Source organism: Marmota monax, unplaced genomic scaffold (assembly GCF_021218885.2).
Source record: "Marmota monax isolate L192 unplaced genomic scaffold, Marmota_monax_Labrador192_F-V1.1 WCK01_AAM20220418_F8-fsc00012, whole genome shotgun sequence".
Taxonomy (NCBI): domain Eukaryota; kingdom Metazoa; phylum Chordata; class Mammalia; order Rodentia; family Sciuridae; genus Marmota; species Marmota monax.
The window spans coordinates 1,331,223-1,353,883 of record NW_026695227.1 but is presented as its reverse complement, the minus strand read 5'-3'; the positions used below and the strand labels follow the sequence as shown (position 1 = coordinate 1,353,883).

Here is a 22,661-nt window from a genome sequence, read left to right as displayed (position 1 = left end):
GAAGAGTGCATGCCTGGCTTGTGTGAAGCCCTAAGTTCAATCCCCAGCACTGAAAAAAAAAAAATCATAGATTTATAAATTCAAAAAGTCAATAAAATCAAGAATCTGGATATGTATATATGTGTGGGTATATGTGTGTGTGTATATATATATATATATATATATATATATATATATATATATATCTCCCCATTAAAATACAACTAAGAACATATTAAACTATTTAGGACTTTGCTTTTTTTTACTTGTTATTTCAATACCACTTCTTATAGCCAGGCACAGTGGCACATGCCTTTCATTCCAGCTACACAGAGAGGCTGAGGCAGGAGGATCATAAGTTCAAGGCCAGCTGGGGCAACTTAGCGAGACCCTGTCTCAAAATAAAAAATAAAAAGGGCTTGGAATGTAGCTCAGTGGTATAGGACCCCTGGGTTTAAACCCCAGTACTATATATATACAAACGAGATGAATAAAAGCCACCAAGCCAATGTCACTGAACATGGAGTTGGGAAAAGATGCATAAAACTGGCATTCTCTGGGAAGCCAGCAAAGCCAGCTGCTACATACCATTGTTGTGCACATTAAAAAAAAGAGAGAGGTATCCACTTTGAGCAAGTCATCAAAAGCCACCTCTTCTAGACAGACCCTCACACATTTATGCCTAGATGAACTGATGACAAGTGCCCCTTTCTCTACATATAGTTTATTGAAGGGATTGGAAACTAGATTTTAGGGCCTTTACCCTCTTAACTGAGGGCCTTTGTGCAGAACAATCGGTACAACCACACATGCAGTTCTAACTCTGATTCATTACCCCTGTAACTAAGAAAACTGAAGGAAATGGGAAGGGGAGGACCAACTTACCTAGCAGCCTGCAAACCTGCTTTATGCAGATGATAGGATAATATTGCCAGTTGGAATATTAGTTCTTAAAATTAGCCTAATAATAGAAGGCTACTGTTGATAAAAAGAGCATCCAGAATCCAACTACACTATTTCAAGGACTGACATAATATAGCTAAAGACTTGGGAAATATGATGTGTGCAACACTACATTTTTAGATTCCAACTTATTAAAGAACTATATTTTTTAAATCCAAAAAAACACTCAAACAGGCATAATAATGAACATTTAATATAGTTTTGTACTACTTAACAAGCAATTTCTCTTAACTCGTATTTAGCTTAGCTATTCTGTGAAAGTTATTCTCCTTTTTTTGTAGATGAGGAAAAAGAATGAGAGATTAAATAATTTCAAGTGACTCAGAAAATGGACCTAGGACCAGTTCTTCTATTTAAACCCCATACTCTTATACAGACATAATTCAGTACTGTGAAATAGACAACTTGAGACAAACTCTGGTGAAGATATTTTATTTCTCATAAAAATATAATTGTACAATGCTCTCAGAGAAAGAAAAAAATCCCTTCAATGCCCCCAAATACCATGTGGTTCAATAATCTTCCTCCTTTTAAAAATGAAATATGTAACTGATAGTAGCAACTGATTTCTTGTGAAATACAGCATTTTTAAAATTTAATTTGCCTTTAACTTAAGAAAACTCCAGTTTAAACCTGTACTTTCTATAATTAGTCATATCAATCATAATTCAAAGATGACAAAATTAAATGCTAAATGGTAACACTAAGTAATGTATTAGTTGGCAAACAATTATATGAATTTGCTGCACTGAGATAATTCTGATTTAGATGTAATAGGAATATTTTAAATAAAATAGGAAAAATGTTTAAGGACTTCAACTAAATCCTAGAATTTGGCCTGGTCAGATTCATTCCATATTACATTCAGTTGACCTAATATATGGAATGTTGATGCTAAAATAATGACTTAATATGCCTGGTCTAAATACACAAATATATCTTTTCCTTTACCTTTCTTTCTTTGGGGGAAAAAAGGAAAAGGAAAAACATTTCTCTGTCCACTCAGAGGGCAAGGAGAACAATCCTTCTCCTGTACTCACTGGTTCCTTCACTGTCTGTCCTCTCCCAGCCCTGTCATCACAGGTAGGGAGAGATTTAGGTATGCTGCCCCTTCACTGGATGGGGAGGGAAGTGCTCTAACTGTTTTAATCAGTGACATTTATTCACATGCTCCAAAGTGGACAAAGTGTGCAGCGAGCACAATGCCCAAAGCAATCACAACAGTCATTTTCAAGACCAAGGAACATTCTCTTAGTTTGATCTACTCCAAGATACCAAATAGATAGGTTCAGAAATAAACTAAAATAAATTATAATTTACTTTCACCCAAAATTATATATCCTCTACCTGAGGACAAAGTCCCTGCTCTTGTAGATACTAGGGAGGAGGGGAGGAAGTGCAAATGACCCTGTCATTTAGAATTATAACCAGAAAGAAATCCTTCAATCACAATGGAGACATTGCATTGAAGAGCCACATTCATTTTGGAATGTTTGCTTTGAAAACAACTCTTTTGGGGAATCCAGAAGGTACTGAACAAAGCAACATAAAGTCAGTCTTGGGTTGTTCTGCAAAATAAAAATATACAATTGAGTAGACCAGCTGGCAAAAACATACCCATTACAATCTGAACATTACATTTAAAACACAGATTCTGAAGGTCTAAATATCAACAATCCTTAATCTACCCACATTTATGGTCCTAAGAAGACATTAAATACTCTTAAAGTCCCTATCTTCCAAAATACAGAAACCCAACAAGCTGGGCTAGTGATTTATCAGTAGTTACACACAACTAGCCAAGAGATCTGAGTTTGCAACCTAAGCACAAGAGGTCTTTAGGAACTCAGGCTAAGGGGAAGCACTTTATTCAAATGCATGGCCTGACAGAAAGGGAAAAAGTATCTTTTAATCTTAAACTGTGTGGTCCAATTTATGTCCCACCTCAAAAACAATCTAGATGATGATGCCTCCTATTAAACTTCTAGTCTATAACAAAAGTATATTTGTTTGGAAGCCAAACATTTGTTTCATTAGTGAAGAACAATTATGATTTAGCAGCAACAGAGAACACAACTGATTTAACTATGAGAAAGAGTGATAAAGTGTCTCACTGGGGAAATCAAAAGATTCCTAGGTCTGAGTACATCATATTATAAGTTTGATTCGTCAACCATCACTCCATTTGGTGGTCAAGAAGAAAGTAAATGTAGCAATGATGGGAACTGCAAAGAACTCCTCTGCCCTTGCATACTTCCTGCTGGACACACTAGCTGCACTGCTGTGTACAACTCCAGCTCCAGTGCTTCATACCAGTGGAGGCACAGACTGAACCAGATGCATGACCATAGTATGTTTCTTTCTGGCTCAGAACATGTTCATAAGAAAACTCATGTCATGGAAGACACTACGTATTCTGCTTAGGGCTATAGCCACTAAATTTACCAACAGTTTGTCCCTTGTTTTTTTTCCAGATCTCAAGGCAGAAACTCAATCTCAGCAGCTAATTTCTTCATCTTTTTTTTTTTTTTCCAGTGCTGGGGACTGAACCCAGGGCCTCATGCATGCTAAGGCAAGCACTCTACCACTAAGCTACATCCCAGCCCTCATCCTATTTTCTCCAGAAAAATTCTCCAATTTAGTTGAGTACACAAGAAAATGTGTGAACATTCACTCCTGTCCTCCCCACATACATATATAAACATAAAATAGAACATATACATATACATACATACTCTAGGTTGTCAAGATAATGTATGCTGCTGAAATGCCTAAAAGGTTACTTCCGCTTAAAAGTGAAATTTGACTATTATCAAAGTGTGGACCTACCAAACTTTCATAAATACATTTGGATAAGACAGCAACAAAAGTTTTAAATAGAGGCTGTCTTAAGGCTTTTCTTGATGTATTTTTTAAACATATACATTATTTAAAACAGGCATATCTATGGATTATAAAAATAGAAATGTATATATTTGTTAATACATATTCACAGCTTATGCTGGAATGGCTCACAGGAGAAATCATGGTTCATGCAGAAAATAAACATTACTCAAGTAAATAAAAAGAAATAATATTAGGTCCATAAAGGCTGAGAACTTACAGTTAGCAATCAGCCCATTTGGTTTCTCTTTGTAGGGCAATCAGAAACATGAAAGGAGGTGACACCTAAACACACATACACATACAATTATGTGAATTACATGAATATAAATTAACCAATAAAGCAATGTGGAGTTAAGGTGCAAAAATACAATCTCAACCACTTTACTCTTGTGTTTTCAAGCATCTTAACATGTTAAATGTCATGGGTAGCAGTACAGAACAGATCTGAATGTTTGAAAAATTTCTAAGTATTAAAAGTTAAAGCAAGATCTTCTGAGATCTGTAATCCCACATTTTGGTAGAAACTGCAGATTTACAGAGATGACTACTGAGCAGTAGGTAGTAAGTGGAGCCAAGAAGCAAAATCTTGCCTATTCTTCCTCCATGGAAATTAGAATATTGGCTTCAATCACTGATTCATCATTTTATATCATCTTCACCCTGAAAAATAAATCAAATTCACCAATGTTATAATGCTTTCAAGGTCAATGAAATTTGACTAATCTGTTTTAAAAGGTATGAATTTCTTTTCAGATTAGCATCTATGGGAAGGTTATTTTTTTAAATATAGATTGAAAGAAAAACAGTTTATTTGCCTTTTTTCACTAATTCAATTTTGATTAAGATCCAGTGTTACCTCATTTAATAAAAGTCATCAAAAAGACAATTATATCAATTCAAGAAAAAATTAAAGACTAAAAAATTGATAATATTTCCTAATAACTACATTAAGTCCTCCCAGAGTAATCGCAATGAAGAAAACACCTGATACCTTTATTCTAGAATCTTTATAAACCAGGTGCAATGGCACACATCCGTAATCCCAGTGACTCGGTGGGGCTGGTTGAGGCAAGAGGATTGCAAGGTCAAGGCCAGTCTGGACAACTTACCAAGACTTCATCTCCAGATAAAATTTACTTATTTATTTGGTATTGAGGGACACTTTGCCACTGAGCTACATCCCCAACCCTGTTTTTATTTATTTATTTATTTATTTACTTACTTATTTACTTATTGATGAGACGGGGTCTCACTAAGTTGCTTAGGGCCTAAATTGCTGAGGCCTAAATTGGCCTAAAACTTGCAATTCTCCTGCCACAGCCTACCAAGTTGCTAGGACTACAGGCATGCGCCATCATACCCAGCTTCAGAATAAAATTTTTAAAAAATCTAAGCTAACGTAAGTGCCCTTGAACAGATGAATGGATAAAAATATTGTGGTATATATATGCACAATTGAGAATTACTCAGCCATAAAGAAGAATGACTTTATGACATTTGCTGGTAAATGGATACATCTGGAAACTATCATGCGAAGTAAAATAAGCCAATCCAAAAAAACCAAAGGTCAAATGTTTTCCCTGATATGTGGAAGCTAACCCACAATAAGGTGGGGAGAGGAATAGAAGTTCAGTGGATTAAAGGGGGGACAAGAAAAGGAAAGACAGTGGAATTAATCTGACATAACTTTCCTATGTACATATATGAATATACCACATGAATCAATCATCATATACATGTACAAGAAATTTATTTTATTTTATTTTTTATTTTTTTTAATAATTTTTTTGAGAGAGAAGAGAATTTTTTATTTTTTTTAATTTTTATTTATTTATTTATTTTTAGAGAGAGAGAGAGAGAGAGAGAGAGAGAGAGAATTTTAATATTTTATTTTTTTTTTTAGTTTTCAGTGGACACAACATCTTTCTTTGTTTGTATGTGGTGCTGAGGATCGAACCCTGCCCGCACGCATGCCAGGCGAGTGTGCTACCACTTGAGCCACATCCCCAGCCCAGAGAAAGAATTTTTAAATATTTTTTAGTTTTCGGTGGACACAACATCTTTATTTTATTTTATGTGGTACTGAGGATTGAACCCAGCGCCCCGCACATGCCAGGCGAGCGCGTTACTGTTTGAACCACATCCCCAGCCCAAGAAATTAATTTTAAAAAATAACTATGGGTAAATAGCAGGAAGATCAATAGAGAGAAGGGAGAGGGGAAAGAGAAGCAGAAGGAGAGGTACTAAAGACTTATTTAGAATAAGATAAATTCCATGCTTGTATAATTATGTAAAAATGTATTCTATCCTATATACCTAAAAAGAACCAATAAAAAAAAGAGAAAAAAAATTTAAATTAAAAGGGCTGTGGATGTAGCGCAGTGGTAAAGTGCTCCCAGGTTTAATCCCCATTACCAAAATAATCATCATCATCATCATCATCAATCAATCAACCAACAAAATCATTACAATCTATAAGACAAATGGTACTGGTCCAACTGGATACCTATATGCAACACAGGGACCCTGTGTTCACACCATGAAGAAAAATAAATTCAAAATGGGTCAACAACCCAAATAAAAGACCATAAAATTCTTAGATGAAAAACCAAGAGATAAATCTTCACAACCCTGGATTTGGCAATGGAGTCTTAGATATGACACCAAAATCATGAGCAATAAAAGAAAAAAAAGTAAATTGGATTTCATCAAAATGAAAATATTTTGTGCATCAAAAGGACACTCTCAACAAAGTGAAAAGATAGCTTAAAAGAGTGAGAGAAAATAATCATATATCTGATAAAGGTCCAATATCCAGAAAAAAATTCTTACAGCTCAACAACAAAATGAAAAGCACAATTAAAACACTGACAAACTTAGACATTTCTCCAAAGAAATGGCAAACAATCACAGCACATGAAAATATACAAAATGATTAGATATTTAGGGAAATGCACATCAAAACTACAATAAGATATTACTTCACATTCATTAGGATAGCTACTGTTTTTTAAAAAATCCAGCCAGGCACATGGGTACATGCCTATAATTCCAGCAACCCCAGAGTTAAGAAAGGAAGATCACTTGAGCATAGAAGATAAGGACTAGCCTGGGCAACATAACAAGACCCTGTCTCTTAAAAAAATAAATAATGATAAATAATAAAAAATGAAAAATAACAAGTGTTGATAAGCTATGTAGAATTAGAGGTTATATATTGCTGATGGAAATATAAAATGTTTTAGTCACTATGGAAAACATCATGACAATTTCTCAAAAAGTTAAAACACAGAATTTCCATATGCCCCATCAATTTGACTGCTAGGTATATACTCAAAGGAACTGAAAATAAGTATACAAATACCTGTACATACATGTTCATAGGAGCATTGTTCACAAGAGCCAAAAGGTACAAAAAATATCGTCCATCAATGGATAAGTGGATAAACAACAGTGATATACATATGTGTAAAAATATTATTTGACCACAAAAAGGAATAAACACTAAGACATGTGAATTAACCTTGAAAACATGCTAGATGAAAGAAGCCAGACAAAAAAGTCATATACTATATGATTCCATTTATATTAAATATCGGACCAAGATAAATCCATATAGACAAAAAGAAGATTCATAGTCTTAAGGGACTGGCCAGGGGAGGAATAAAGGTAATAACTATTTAGTGGGTTTAGGGTTCTCTTTTAGAGTGATTACATGTTATGTAACTAGAGGTGATACTTGTACAACACTGTGAATATACTAAATGCTTCTGAATTATTACTTTAAAATGGTTAATTTTTTTCTTAAATGGTTAATTTTGTTATATAAATTTTAAAAAGTGGTGGGGGGGCTGAGGCTATAGCTCAGTGGTAGAATGCTTGCCTCACACATGTGAGGCACTTGGTTTGATCCTCAGCACCACATAAAAATAAAGATATTGTGTCCATCTACAACTAAAAAATAGATTTTGAGGGAAAAAAATATTCCTAGGCTGGGTTGGGCTCAGTGGTAAAGCACTTTCCCAGCATGTGAGGCCCTTGGTTCAATCTCCACAGCAAGAAAAGAAATCTTTATATTGACAGAAAAAGGGCCTGGACTAATGAGGACAGGCTCTAATATTATAGCTGTGTGACCTTGGGCACATTACCCAGACTCCTGCTATTTCTCATCTAAAAAATAAGTATAATTTGTTTGTTTTTGTTTTTGGTGCCAGGGATTAAACCCCAGGCCTTGCACATGCTAAGCACATGTTCTACCATGGAGCTATACCATCAACCCTTAAATTCTTTAATGTGATTATTAGAGTTCATATTTAAGATAAACATAAGGGAAACTACTTTGTAAGCTGTAAATAAAAATATAAATAAAGCTAGGTACAGTGGCACACACCTGTAATCCCAGCAACTGGGGAGGCTGAGGCAGGAGGAACTCAAGTTCAAAACCAGTCTCAGCAAAAGCGAGGTACTAAGCAACTCAGTGAGACCCTGTCTCTAAATAAAATACAAATAAAATATAGTAGTAGCAACAATAACTAGATCAGTGTCATTCCTATTTATGTATTATCTTCCTAATAAAAAAATTTCCATAAATGGATCAGTTGCCCTTTATAGAACTCATATAAAGTGCATTTCAGTATTTAGAATCTAATGCTATTTAACTTCCTTACTAGTGCATTGCAAATGACATCAACCTTTCATTTTATTTAAAGACAAATTAAGGCCGGGCTTGGTGGTACACACCTGTAATCCCAGTGACATGGGAGGCTGAGGCAGGAGGATTGTGAGTTCAAAGCCAACCTCAGCAACGGCTAGGTGCAAAGCAACCTGTCTCTAAATATTTAGAGACCCTGTCTCTAAATAATGGGGATGTGGCTCAGTGGTCAAGGGCTCCTGAGTTCAATCCCTGGTACCCTCCAAAAAAAAGACATTAAGGAAGTGATCAACAGAAACCCTACCTTGAGATGCTCCCTTAATAAAAATTCTTCCAGGCTGGGGCTGTAGCTCAGTGGCAGAGTACTTGCCTAGCATGTGGGAGGCACTGGGTTCAATCCTCAGCATCACATAAAAATAAATGAATACAATAAAAGCATGCTATCCAACTACAACAAAAAATAATTTAAATAAAAAAATAAATAAAAATTCTCCCATGGATCATACTCACAGGAATTGCTATTAGCATCTGTCTTCCCAGCTTTGGTGTGTCTGCTTGAATTCTGCTGAGATTTGTTCTGCTCTTCTCCAGTGAGTAGGGCCTTTATTTCAGAAGGGATTTTTCCTTGGTCCATTGCCATGCACCACTGCTTATACTGAAATATATAAAAATGTTAAAAGACCCAGTAGCTCACACCTGTAATCCCAGTTGAAACAAGAGGATCACAAGTTCAAAGCCAACTTAGTGAGCTCCTCTCTTACAAAATAGAAAGGACTGGGATGTAGCTCTGCTAAAGCACCCCTGGGTTCAATTCCTAGTACCCCCACCAAAAAAAAAAAAAAAAGTTAACAGAATTCAGGAACCACTGGTAGAATCCTAGATATACAAGCTCCCACAATTAGAGGTCAGGTTGATTGCTGAGAATCCCACACTCCATTTATATCACATTAGATCATATATGAGATTTGTCATCTTTCAGAAGAGGCCAGAAAAACTGCTACTGCACAGTTTTGAAATGTGCTGGAGGGTTGCTCAGATTAAAGAGGTCCCTCTAACTAAAAGAACATGCCCTCATACTATGCCATTAATTAGAATTCATCTCAATTTTTTATAACTGTCACAGTATTATTTCTATCCCAAACACAAAAAATAATTTTAGTAATTACCCTTCCCTCTTTCACAAACAGTCACTAAACATCTACTAGATTGCAGACATACACACTACTATGAGATATAGATGACAGGAGATGTATATTCTACCAGAGTGTATACTATGGACTTTGGGTATATACAAAGTTGAAGCCCTTAAGTAACCTATAATGCAGGTAAAAATACTTTATAGCATAGGTCAAATTCAATGTATTAAAAAAATTAAATGGCTGGGCATTGTGGTGCACACCTATAATCTCAGTGGCTCAGGAGGCTGAGGCAGGAGAATCACAAGTTTAAAGCCAGCTTCAGCAACTTATCAAGGCCCTAAGCAACTCAGTGTCTCAAAATAAAACTGCCTCAAAATAAAAAATAAAAAGGGCTGAGGAGGTGGCTCAGTGGTAAATGCCCCTATGTTCAATCACCAGTATCAAAAAGAAAAAACAATGAATGAATGAATGAAATAAAACATGTAAAATAGGTAAATTCATTTAAACACAAATGGTATCATAATTTGTGCAATTACATATTGTTACACTGTTTTTCACAATTAATATATTATGAACATCCTTCTATACCAGTAAACACATATGTGCCCTGTGATTTTTTTACTGGCTACAAAGCAGTCCCATATGTGAATGTAGTATAATTTATTTGACTTAGATTGTTACACATCTGGGTTATTTTCTATTTTTTCCTATCATAAAAAATTCCTCAATGAAACAACAACATTTTGTTCCCACCTAAGAAAATGACTATTTGCCCACAGCATGGCTAACAGATTAATATTCTTTCCAATGTTTGCCAACTGGATTAACAAAAACTGATATTTTTGTATACATTTATTTTGCCAAGATGAGATTGGCTTATTTTACTGAGAGAATTTACCATTTCCAGTTCCTCTCGGAGGGCACATATAGCTCTTTCTCGACTGGATACTAACTCTTCCAAATACTGGTATCTCAGCTTTTTTCTGGCCCGGCATTCTCTTGCACTCTGCCGGCTCCTCTCAAGTTTTGCCTTCAAGTCAATTTTGGCTGGTTTCCGACCACGTTTACCAGGCTTCTTTACTTTGCCTCCAACCACCTTCAACAAGAGAGAGAAGAAATAATTGTTTTTTCTCTTAGTTTATATAGCAAAGTGGCCATGGATACATATTAGCAAAGAGAACATTTACAAATGATAAATAAGTGAAGCTTCTGGAACTAAGAAAGCCCAATTCCATCAAATGCCTTCAGGTCTTTGTCTCTCTTTTTTCCTGATACTTTTGATACCATGAATGTGAGAAAAGCTATAACATAAGCTTTTATTATTTCTTCAATAATAAGTTTAAATAGTTAAACAGTAAATTTTATAAACCATATGGAGATGAATAATAAAAAACTAAAATATTGGGGCTGAGGTTTTGGCTCAGTGAGGTTTTGGCTCAGTGGAGTGCTTGCCTCACAGGTATGAGACACTGGATTTGATCCTCGGCACCAGGTAAGAATTAATAAAAATAAAATAAAGGTATTGTGTCCATCTACAACTAAAATATATTTTTAAAAACTAAAATATCACCACTAAATATTTTGCTTATAAAGAATTTTTATTGCCTTGAAAAAACTATACTGAAATAAGCAAAACAACATTCAAAATTGCAAGTTCCTTATGATCTCAATGTTATAATAAACAGATGAAAAGAAGTTAACAAGGTCAGTGATGATTTCTCTGATATGTGATAATAGCTTTTATAAGATCTTTTTTTATGATTTTGAAATGTTTAAATTTAGAAAAATACACGTATTGAATTTTATATTATTTATATATATATATGTATGTAAACATACATCCTAAGCATTTGAGCTATAAATTCCCTCTTCAAATTGCAACCCAAAGGAACACTCAGAAAGTCCAAGAAATCTTCAGGATAATTCTCTTTTGCCTTTAGAAGCTGATAATTATAACCCTAGACTGATTTCTACTTGCTCCCACTGGGTGTCACAAAATATCCTCTCACTATCTTTACCTGCCTAGGCACAATTATTAGTTGACTGACAAAATGATTTAATTTTCCTCCTTGTTTAGCTTTGAAACCTTCCCAAGGTCTTATACTATATCTAACTATGCAGTAAAGGTGATGAAGTTTTAATTAAACTCATGAACCTAAACTTGCACATCAAGTAAATATGCTTTAAAGCAGTAACCTTGAAAAGGGATGCATTTATTCCAAAGTACTTTTTTGGAAAGTACTATTAGAACCAGTTCTCATACTGTGTCTCATTATTTTAAAACTATTCATTAAATTCACAAACAATATGATTGTCTATCTTATTTATTTGATGAAGTTCTGAATGATGATGAGTTTTTATTCTGAAAATCACCCTCAGAGAAAGGTGATTCTGGGGATGTAGCTCAGTGGTACAGTGTGGACTTCACATGCTTGAAATCCTGGGTTTGATCCCCAACACTGCAAATCACTCTCAGAGAATGCAAGTTTTATACCTTCAGTATACTGACAGGAATACTGCTAAGGCTTTAAAAGCAATTCTAAAAGAGAAGATGCAAAATTCAAATCACCAGCAAATACTTAAATAAATGTAAAAGGCTTCCCAGGTAGTAAAACTCTAAGTCAATATTTATTTGGATATAAAAACCTTGATTTATTTGTTCAAAATCATTATTAACATCATACACCAACAATGCCAAATACCCTATAAAGATCAAATCAATACTAGGTATAATGGTTAGTCAGAAAACAATATCTAATCTATATTTATTGCAGTGCAAGGCATCAAACCCAGGGCCTTGCACATGCTAGGCAATGCACACTCTGCCACTGAGCTACATCCCTAGCCCTAATAAAACAAATTTTAAATGTCAATCAGCCACATTTACCAAACCCCACTCATAACATAATGGCTAACCATTTTATAGTATAAGTCTGAAATGAGACAATTACTTCCAGGTCTGGGGCGGAAAAGAGTATCATTTCCACCATCATCTTAAAAGATAGCTGCTTCAGTGGCTCTGGAGGCTGACGCAGGAGGAGTGAGAGTTCAAACCCAGCCTCAGCAACTTAAAAAGCCCTAAGCAACTCAGTGAGAAAAAAAAAAAGGGGAGGCTGGAGATGTGGCTCCATGGTTAAGTACCCCTGAGTTCAATCCCTGGTACCAAAAAAAAAAAAAAAAAAAAAAAAAAATGCTGCTTTAGGACTACTCTTAAAGAAATTTAAACTTTTCAAAAACTGGTCTTTTGAAGCTTTTCTATTCTGCATCATCATGTCTTAATACCGATATAACAATATATTCGGGGCTGAGGTTGTAGCTCAGTGGCAGAGCGCTTGTCTGGCATGTGTGAGGCAATAGATTCAATCCTTAGCAATGCATAAAAAGAAATAAAGGCATGCTGTGCATCTACAACTACAAAAAAAAATTTAAAAAAACCAATATATTCATCAGGAAACTTCTCAAAGCCAAATATTTGATAGCAATTACAGAATGGCCTTGTTCACCCAAATACTACTAATTTTTAAATTTTAAATAATGATTATATCTCATCAACTGCATAATTTTAGTAAAATATTTTGAATGCCCTGAATTAAATATACTATTATTACAGTTTTAAAAAGCAGTATGTTACAGCATAAATGCAAGTACTAGTAAAATAAATGTATAATGACTTTTAATTTTCTTTCTTTCTTTTTTTTTTTTTGGCACCAGAGGTTGAACCCAGGAGTGTTTAACCACTGAGCCACATCCCTAGCACTTTTTTATATATTATTTAGAAACAGGGTCTCACTGAATTGCTTAGAGCCTCACTTAATTGCTGAGGCTGGCTTTGAACTCACAATCCTCCTGGCTCAGTCTCCTAAATCACTGGGATTACAGGCATGCGCCACCACACCCAGCTCTATTCTTTATGTAGTAAAATGAGTCAGCAATTATAACACTATAATCCAACATCTCACATACTATTCTTTTCAATTAACTCAGGAATGGCTGAAGTCAGCAAGAGAACACTGTTATTTCATAGATTTCTTTGATTTTTTTAAATCTAACAAAGTCATAAAAATCAAACAACAGTTATAACCCTTTGTTTAGGTTTCATGATAATAAAATATTTGAATTAGAGCTATTTATTCCTTTTTTAAATAATAAAGGTACATTAAATGAATCTATGGTTCCTGTATTTTATGTCATTTCCTATAAAATTGCATTTAAAACCATGTAACCACCACTTCTCTAGTTGAACTTTTCTTCACTAATATGCTGAATTATTTGTTTTTGGTACCAGATAATGTCTGACACGTGTACCAATTTTCAAAAAAGTCATGTGTATAAAAAGGACTATAATAAATCTCTAGTATAAAATGTATATGAAAGCAGTTTGTAAAAATATTAGACAAATGTTGGTTAGTATACTAATAGCCTTTAACACCTTAACTTTTAGTATTTCATAGGCCAAAAAGATTGAGGAATAGAGAAGGAATGTTAATTAGGACTTAAGAATCAGAAGCTAAAACTGAAATCAACCCTGAAAATTCCTTAAATATCTCTGGAGCATGTGGGAGTAGCGGTGTATGCCTGTAATTCCAGTAGTTAGGGAGTCTAAGGCAGGACTAGTTCAAAGCCAGCCTCAGCAATTTAGCAACGACTTCAGCAACTTAGAAAGACCCTGTCTCAAAATACAAAGGGTTCGGGATGTGGCTCAGTGTTTGAATGCCCCTGGGTTCAATCCCCCATACTAAAAAATAAAAATCACTGGACCAAAAAATACATTCTTCCCAATAAATCAAATCTTCACAATCTCATATATAACTACATTTGTCCCTCTGCTCTCTCCTTATATGTATTCTGTGAGGAAGATTTTAATATGGCTAAATGAAAGCACTGATTTTTATGTACCAACACAAACTCCAAGAACTATGAAAATAACCAAACATTTAGCTTTTCTACTGTTTTAATTTCTATTGACTTAAAGTCATATGATAATTTAAATACCTGGCTTTAAAACAGTGTACCTCTCTACCACTATCCATTTTGCCTCTTTTTCCACCCCAAACACATTAGTGAGCTAAAGATAATAGGCCCTAAGGAAACACTCAAGAGGACCTCAGTCCATACTCTCTACCATCAAAAAAAAGAAACTTGCTAGCCACTTTTTCATATCTTCCAGAGAACCTCTTTCAAAAAGGTAGGATATTAAAGACGTTAGATTTCGGGCAATACTAAGTCTATCTTTATTATATGTTAAAAATATTAAATGTTACTGGTTATAAGCAAGTAAGAATAAAGGTCCTATTTTCTGTTAACTATCTGTTTTATTTACTCTTAAAAAAAAAAAAGGTTCACTCTTTTTGGAAGGGGTGTTACCAGGGATTGAATTTAGGGGCATTTGACCACTAAGCCACACCCCCAACCCTATTTTGTATTTTATTTAGAGACAGGGTCTCACTGAGTTGCTTAGTGCCTTGCTTTTGCTGAAGCTGGCTTTAAACTCGCGATCCTTCTGCCTCAGCCTTCAGAGCCACTGGGTTTACAGTCATGCACCAAGGCATGATTATAACAAAGGAAACACCTGTACAGTATCATATAATTCTTAGTACATGGTAATAAGTATTAAATAAATAATGATAGATTTAAAAAAAAAAAAAGGTAGGGCTGGGGTTGTGGCTCAGCAGTAGAGCACTTACCTAGCATGTGCCAGGCGCTGGGTTCCATCCTCAGCACCACATAAAAATAAATAAATAAAATCAAGGTACTGTGTCCAATTACAACTAAAAATAAACATTTAAAAAAATAAAAACATGTCCGCCGAGAACTAAAAAATAAATATTAAAATTCTCTCTCTCTCTCTCTTTAAAAAAATAAAAATAAGACAATTTTTAAAAAGGCATTCCCTATAATTAATGGGTCAGAGAAGATTGTGATGACAAAGAAAATTAAAAAACTAATTTGAGGTGAGTGAAAAGGAAAGCACAACATACCAAAACCTCTATAAGATACAACAAAAGCACTGCTAAGAGGGAGCTGTGAACACCAATATTTAAAAAGATTTTAAGAGGCTGGGGTTGTGGCTCAGTGGTAGAGCACTTGCCTAGCACGTGTGAGGCACTGGGTTTGAGCTTCAGCACCACATGAAAATAAATAAATAAAATAAAGATACTGTGGCCATCTACAACTAAAAATATTTTTTAAAAAGGTTTTAAGATCAATAACCTAATCTTCCATCTTCAGAAACTTTAAAAAAGAAGAGCAAATTAAACCCAAAGCAAGCAGACAGAAGGTTAATAATAAATATTACAGTGAAAATAAATACACTAAAAATGGAAAAAACAGGGGCGGGGGTTGTGGCTCAGTGGTAGAGCACTTGCCTAGCATTGTGAGGCACTGGGTTCAATTCTCAGCACCACATATAAATAACTAAAATAAAGGTCCATTGACAATTAAAAATTACCCCCATTTTATTTGGGCTGTCTTTTTATGGTTGACTTTTGTAAGAGTTCTTTATGTATTTTGGATACAAATCCTACAACATGTCTATGATTTACAAATATTTTCTCTCATTAAGTGGGCTTGTCTTTTTATCTTGATACTGTCCTTGAAATATAGTTTTTAATTTTAATGAAGTATAGTTTTTTTGTGGGGGGGAGGGAATTGTTTGTGCTCATATCTAAGAAACCATCATCCAATCTAAGGTCACAAAGATTAGATCCTATATTTTCTTCTAAGAGTTTTATAGTTTTTGCCAGGCATGGTGGCACACATCTGTGATCCCAGTGACTGGGGAGGCTGAGGAAGGAGGATCACAAGTTCAAGACAACCTTGGCAATTTAGCAAGACTTGGTCTCCATATAAAAATAAAAGGGGTGGGACTGGCGTTAGGTTCAGTGGCAGAGCACTTGCCTAGCATGTGCAAGGCCCTGGGTTCGATCCTCAGCACCACATAAAATTAAATAAGTCAAATAAAGGTACTGTGTCCAACTACAACTAAAAAATAAATATTAAAAAAATAAATGTCCATCAATAATTAAAAAAATATTTTAAAAAATAAAAAAGGGGTTAGTAATGTAGTTCAGTGTTAGATTCCCCCTGTTTGATACCTAGTACCCTTAAAACAAAACAAAACAAAAAGCTCTTATTTTTCAATATTTGTTTTGATTTTTAGTTAATTTTTGTGTATTGCATGATAGGGATCCGACTTTGTATGTGGCTTGTGGCTGTCCCAGCAACCTTTATTGAGATGACTAGTCTTTCCCCATTAAATTATTCTGGCACTGTTTTGTGAGAAAGGGATGCTGGGTATCCTCTATCCAAGTGCACATCCATCTCAAGTGCAACCAGGGCTTTGCACTTGCTGATCATACACTCTACCACACCCTTATCCCCCCTTGGCACATTTTTAAATCATTTGGCCATAAATTTAAGGATTTATTTCTAGATTCTTTTCCATTAATCTGCGTATCAATTCATGTGCCAGTATCACATTGCCTTGAGTACTGTGACTTCCTTTCCTTTCCTCGCCCTTCCTTTTCTTCCTTTTTTTTTTTTCCCCTGCACAGGATGGAACCCAGGGCCTTGCACGTGCTAGGCAAGTACTCCACCACTGGGTTATATCCCTATAGCCTATTATTATGGCTTTTTAGTAAAAGGCAAAAGATTTATACGATCTGAAGAGAAAACAGGAGAGTATTCTATGGCTTTTTAGTAAGTTTTGAAATTGGAAAGTGTGAGCCCTCCAACTTTGTTCTTTTTCAAAATTGTTTTGGCTAATCTGGATTGCTTGTATTTCCATATAAATTTTAGAACTGTCTTGACAATTGCTGCAAAAAGGTGGAATTCTGATAGCATATCTTTTCCATCTATAAATCAATTTTTGGTGTATTGCCATCTTTTTTTTTTTTGTAACAGGGATTGAACTCAAGGGCATTCGGTCACTGAACCACATCCTCAGCCCTGTTTTGTACTTTATTTAGAGATGGGGTCTCACTGAGTTGCTTAGTGCCTCACTTTTGCTGAGGCTGGCTTTGAACTTGCAATCATTCTAGGAATTTGGATTTAATAGTTCCCCAGGGAGTGGTTCATGTGCTAACTGAACTTTGAGAAGAGTTGGGTGGGAAAGAAGCAAAGAGAATAAATGATTTGAATAGACATTTAAAGATACATAAATGGTCAATAAGCTAATAATAAAATACTCAATATCACTAGTTTTTCGTGAATCAAAACAACCAGATACCACTTTATAACCACTAGGACTTGGCTATATAACAAAAAAGGGAGCCATAACAAGTGTTTATGCAGATGTGAAGAATCTGGAACCCTTATACATGACTGGTAGGAATGTAAAATGGTACAGACATCTTAACGAGCAATTGTTGATGGACATTTATTTATTTATTTATATGTGGTGCTGAGAATCAAACTCAGCGCCTCACACATGCTAGACAAGTATTCTACCACTGAGTTACATCCCCAGCCTCACAGTAATGTTCTTTTTTTTTTTTAAACCCAAAGGCATAAGCGATTATTTATTTATTTATTTTCGTGGTGCTAGGGATTGAACCCAGGGCATTATGCATATGAGGCAAACGTTCTACCAACTGAGCTATATCCCCAGCCCCCCGTAATGCTCTTTAGTACCAACTATGTGTTAAGACTCTGAACTAGATTCTGTATGTGATTAATCTGTAATCTTTACCAAAGCCTGCAAAGAAGGTATTGGCCTCATTTAAAAGATAAGAAAGTAGAAACTCAGAAAGGCTAAATAACTTGGCTAGGATTTTTTCCTACCCAACTAGCCTAGTATGAGATATACTTTAGCAGGACTGTTTTTTACTCTACTATTTAACATGTTCCTAAACTCCCCATTTTAGATGCCCAATTTTGATTAACAGGGATTGGCAAACTTTCTGTAAAGGGCCAGATGGTAAATACTTGTAGGCCATATGATTGCTTTAGTAATTATTCAATTCTTCCATTGTTTCACAAAAATAGCTATGGGCAGAATGTATTGGAAGAGCATGGCTATGTTCCAATAAAACTTTATTTACAAAAGCAAGCAGCAGACTATATTTGGCTTGCTGTCAGGGCATACTTTACTAACCCTGAGATTACAGCATAAGGCATAAGTAAAATTGTCATCACAGAAAAGGTTGGAAAGATAATCAGGGGCCAAATTATGATAAGCTAGGCTTGATAATTTTGGGTCAGTATTTTTCAAAGTGTAGAAGATACTTGTTGAATCAGAATCCCTGGGAATGGGGTCTATTTTTGGATTTAATAGTTCCCCAGAGAGTGGTTCATGTGTTAACTGAATTTTGAGAAGAGTTGGGTGGGAAAGAAGCAAAGACAGTAAAATAAAGACCATCTTGCTGAGCCAGTTTGTAACCATTTCAGGAATTGTTAAAATAGGTTTGTAACCATTTCAGCCATTGTTTTATATTTAGGTGAAGGTATACTTAGCTCCAGCTTCAAAAGAGAATAGTTGGGAGAAGGGCAAAGCCATGGAGTTGAAAGAAGAGTGGCAGGAATTAACCCTCAGTTTAGAGATGCCTACTTTATCTTCTTTCTCCTCTGACTGGAGAAACTGGCAGAAAGGTTAGCAGCAGAAAAGAAGTGATTAGACATTCTCACTTTCTGAAGATGTGGTAAATAAAAGACCTAGGTTGTGGTGGTGAAGGAAATTAACAGTAGCCCTTAACATTCAATGAAGATGGGCTGAGGTTGTGGCTCAGTGGTAAAGCACTTGCCTAGCATGTGTGAAGCAGTGGGTTTGATTCTCAGCACCACACAAAAAAAATTAATAAATAAATAAAGGTGCATCAACAACTGAAAAAAAAAGTATTCAATGAAGATGTCACTACTTGCTTTGTTTTTTCTTCATAGCTGTAAAGAGCAGTGGGTAGGCACACAGCTTTTTTCTTTGATCAGTGGGCGATACCTTTTTTAGATGCCCATTTTACCTCTTGCTCTATGTTCCCTGTTTGCTATTATATATATGCTCTCACTCTTTTGCTCAACTAGAGCACATTGATTAATAAAGCCCAGCTACTTCTGGGCAATCACCTTAATGTTATTCTGTTCCAATTACTCATTTTTAAAAATATTTTTATTAGTTGTTCATGGATCTTTATTTTATTTACTTATTTTATATGCGGTGCTGAGAATCGAACCCAGTGCCTCACATATACTAGAAAGTGCTCTACCAATGAGCCACAACCCCAGCCCTCCAATGAATCATTATTAAGTAGTACTTTCTGTTGTTTGAGGTACACTGCTGGATGAAATTTTATATCCTCCTCCTACTACTGTGTGCTAGTGTTAAAAATAACCCCTTTGGGATTTTATATGTAAGGAGAATAACCCAAAATCCTTTAAGTTTTTCTTGGGACTTATTTGAGATTACTGAAGACTTTAAGAAAGCTATTGTGCTTTAAAGATCTGAAAAGGAAGCAACTGAAAATTAGAATGCGGTAGGAGTCACAAGCTGAGAAAATAAAAGAACAATATGTTCTTTTAGCATTCTTAAATGGTTACAAAATTATTATTTTCTGGGAACTATAATGGACCGAATTCAGATATAATTTTAATATTAACCCTTAAAGGGGCTGGAGTTGTGGCTCAGAGGTAGAGCGCTCGCCTAGTATATGTGAGGCACTGGGTTCAATCCTCAGCACCACATAAAAATATTGTGTCCACCTATAACTAAAAAATAAATATTTTAAAAAGATATTAACCCTAAAAGACTGAACTAGCAAAGACTATGAAAAATTATTTTCTGTTTTTTTCTGGAAAAATTTTGGAACTAACCACTTATGTTAGAAATATCAATGCTAATAGGAAATGTTTGCTGCTTCACACGCAATCCGTTCCTCTAAGTGAGTACTAAGTCCAGAGTACTGTGCTGGGGTTTACCTTCTATCACTTTTCTCAAGGCCTTCTGCATGAAGAAGAAAGGAAGATAATGTAGAATAAAACAGCAAAGAAAAGCTGGACTTTTTTTTTTTATCTCTCTGAGGATGTATGAAACAAAACAGCAACAGCAAAATTTAGTAGTTTAGGTGGAGGTAAAAAGGGCATCCAAACAAAGGAAACCATTATCCAAGGAGTATGCCAGAGAATTTAGAAAATGAGGCTTTGAAAAGCTCTGGGAAGGGCTGATTTCAAAAACAGGCAAATTTTTAAAAGTTTGATTCCTTAAAATAAAAAGGCCCAATTCTTAAACATTCTAAAACACCAATATGCAAATCCCTGACCATCTCTGTCTTCATGGAATAAAACTAAACAATACAAACTTTGATAGATATGAAGACAATATGAATAGGTTATACATAGTTCAACTGTATGAATTAACCAACAATGAACATTCTCTATTATCTTAAAATCACAAAGATGGATATGTTGGACAGGAAAAGTATGATGGAGATGGAATATTAAGGTAAATTAACAAGAATAAATTCACTACTCTTTTTAGAGAAAGGCTTTCTAGAGGAGGTTAAATTCCAGACTCTGGCCAAATAGCAACAGGAGCTTAGCAGTGTTCCAACCAACCACAGGAAAATAGCTCATAAGGGGAGTGAACTGATTATATGAATGGGGCATTGAGTGAGGGATTCTGAGAGAAGGGGACTATTTAGTCAAAGGGAATAGGGCTGGTTCAGGGTTCACTAGTTAAGATCTTCCAAACCTAAGACGGCTGAGAAGGCGCACGGAAGGGCAAAAAGAAAAAGCAGAGTAATTTCTTCACTTTTTCGCTAGGCAGGTCAAGGACGATGGTTAGAATTCTCTGGAAAAGCTGGCAAACAGGGTTGTGCTGGGAATAAAGACAGGGCCCTTCCTGGAAAAACACAGCCTCGGTGTTCCCTGAATTCTTGGTTGGGTACCATCAGGCAATAAGTGGAGAGGAGCAGGGATGTGTAAGGGAGGTGTTGCTTGGGTGTTGGCATGGACTTCTGAGCTGAGGCTCAGCGGCGGACTAGCACTTAGCGAAAAGCAGGAGGCGGCGGCAGCTGCGCGTGCAAACCACAGAACTTACCTTACTGTCATCCATTTCGGCAGACAGGCCGGCCCGGCCAGGCACTCCCTCCCCCGGCCCTCCCCTGGCTCAGCCGACCCGGCCCGGCCCGGCCCCCGCCCCGGGGAAGAAGGAGATATGGTTCTGACTGTCTCCTCCTCTCGCCTAACAGTTCACTTCCCTGATGCCAGTCACGGGGACCAGGGACTAGTTCAGGAATGGCAGAGCGGACCTTGGAGGCGGCCCCAAACGCCTCCCTTCACTGCCGCCGCCTCCTCCTCCCACTCCATGACAGTCTCTGGGTGTGTTTACAGACGCCCTGGAGAGCCGCCGAGTCCTGAAAGTGGGCGGTAGTGCCGCGCGCGTAATGGTCCCTTCGGCTTCCGTAGCGCTGCGGTAATTGTGGGAATTGTAGTTTTCCTTTCCGTAGTCACTGCGCAGCTGACTGAAAAGAGAACTACAATATCCAGAGAGCCTCAGAAAGGGGCGTCTGTTTTCCCGTTGGCCTACCAGCACAAGGAGGCGGGGCGTGCGGAAGTCTGAAACTGCGTTTCCCATAGCGCGAAGGGCCTTGGGTTTGGTTCTGGAGTGCCAGCGGTTGCCGGACAGTGAAAGTGAGGTTTTGGGGCCTTGCGAGGCAACGATGGAGGCAGGGCCCTGGGAGCAGGCGTTTTACGGGACTCTGGGAAGGTGCAAAATAAAGTTATTTTAAAAAATTAATTTATGTATTTATTTGGTACTGGGGATTGAACCCAGGGAAGCTTAACCTCTGAGCCACACCCCCAGCCCTTTTTTTAAAAAAGTATTTAGAGACAGGGTCTTGCTCAGTTGCTTAGGGCCTCGCTAAATTGCTGTGACTGGCTTTGAACTGGCTCCCGAGCTCCTGGATTACAGACGTGCACCGCCGTGCCCGGTTTAAGTTTTCTTTTCTTGTTGTTTTTTCTTTTTCTTTTCTTTTCTTTTTCTTTCTTTTTTTTTTTTTTTTTGGTATCTGGGATTGAACTCAGGGGCACTGGACTACCGAGCCAAATCCCCAGCC

The 22,661-nt window shown here is 36.2% G+C and overlaps 1 protein-coding gene across 2 annotated transcripts; it reads right to left on the bottom strand.

Annotated features, from left to right (window-relative positions):
* Window positions 1-1,360: 1,360 nt before the first annotated feature.
* Window positions 1,361-21,957, bottom strand: Crebl2 (cAMP responsive element binding protein like 2). 2 transcript variants are annotated; one of them, XM_046436211.2, is made up of 4 exons: window positions 21,644-21,955; window positions 10,517-10,714; window positions 8,990-9,134; window positions 1,361-4,488 (listed from the first exon to the last, which is right to left on the bottom strand). In XM_046436211.2, exons 1-4 carry the CDS (start codon window positions 21,656-21,658, stop codon window positions 4,484-4,486), a joined length of 363 nt encoding a protein of 120 aa, XP_046292167.1. In that variant the 5' UTR covers window positions 21,659-21,955; the 3' UTR covers window positions 1,361-4,483. The 2 variants fall into 2 exon arrangements, with proteins under 2 accessions (XP_046292167.1, XP_058432152.1); XM_058576169.1 differs by lacking the exon at window positions 1,361-4,488 and adding an exon at window positions 8,858-8,878 and having other exon boundaries at window positions 21,644-21,957.
* Window positions 21,958-22,661: the final 704 nt, after the last annotated feature.

Coding starts and splice junctions, on each gene's coding strand:
- Crebl2 (XM_046436211.2), bottom strand. Junction 9,135..10,516: donor TCCGAGAGGAACTGGAAATG/GTAAATTCTCTC, acceptor TATATATTTCAG/TATAAGCAGTGGTGCATGGC.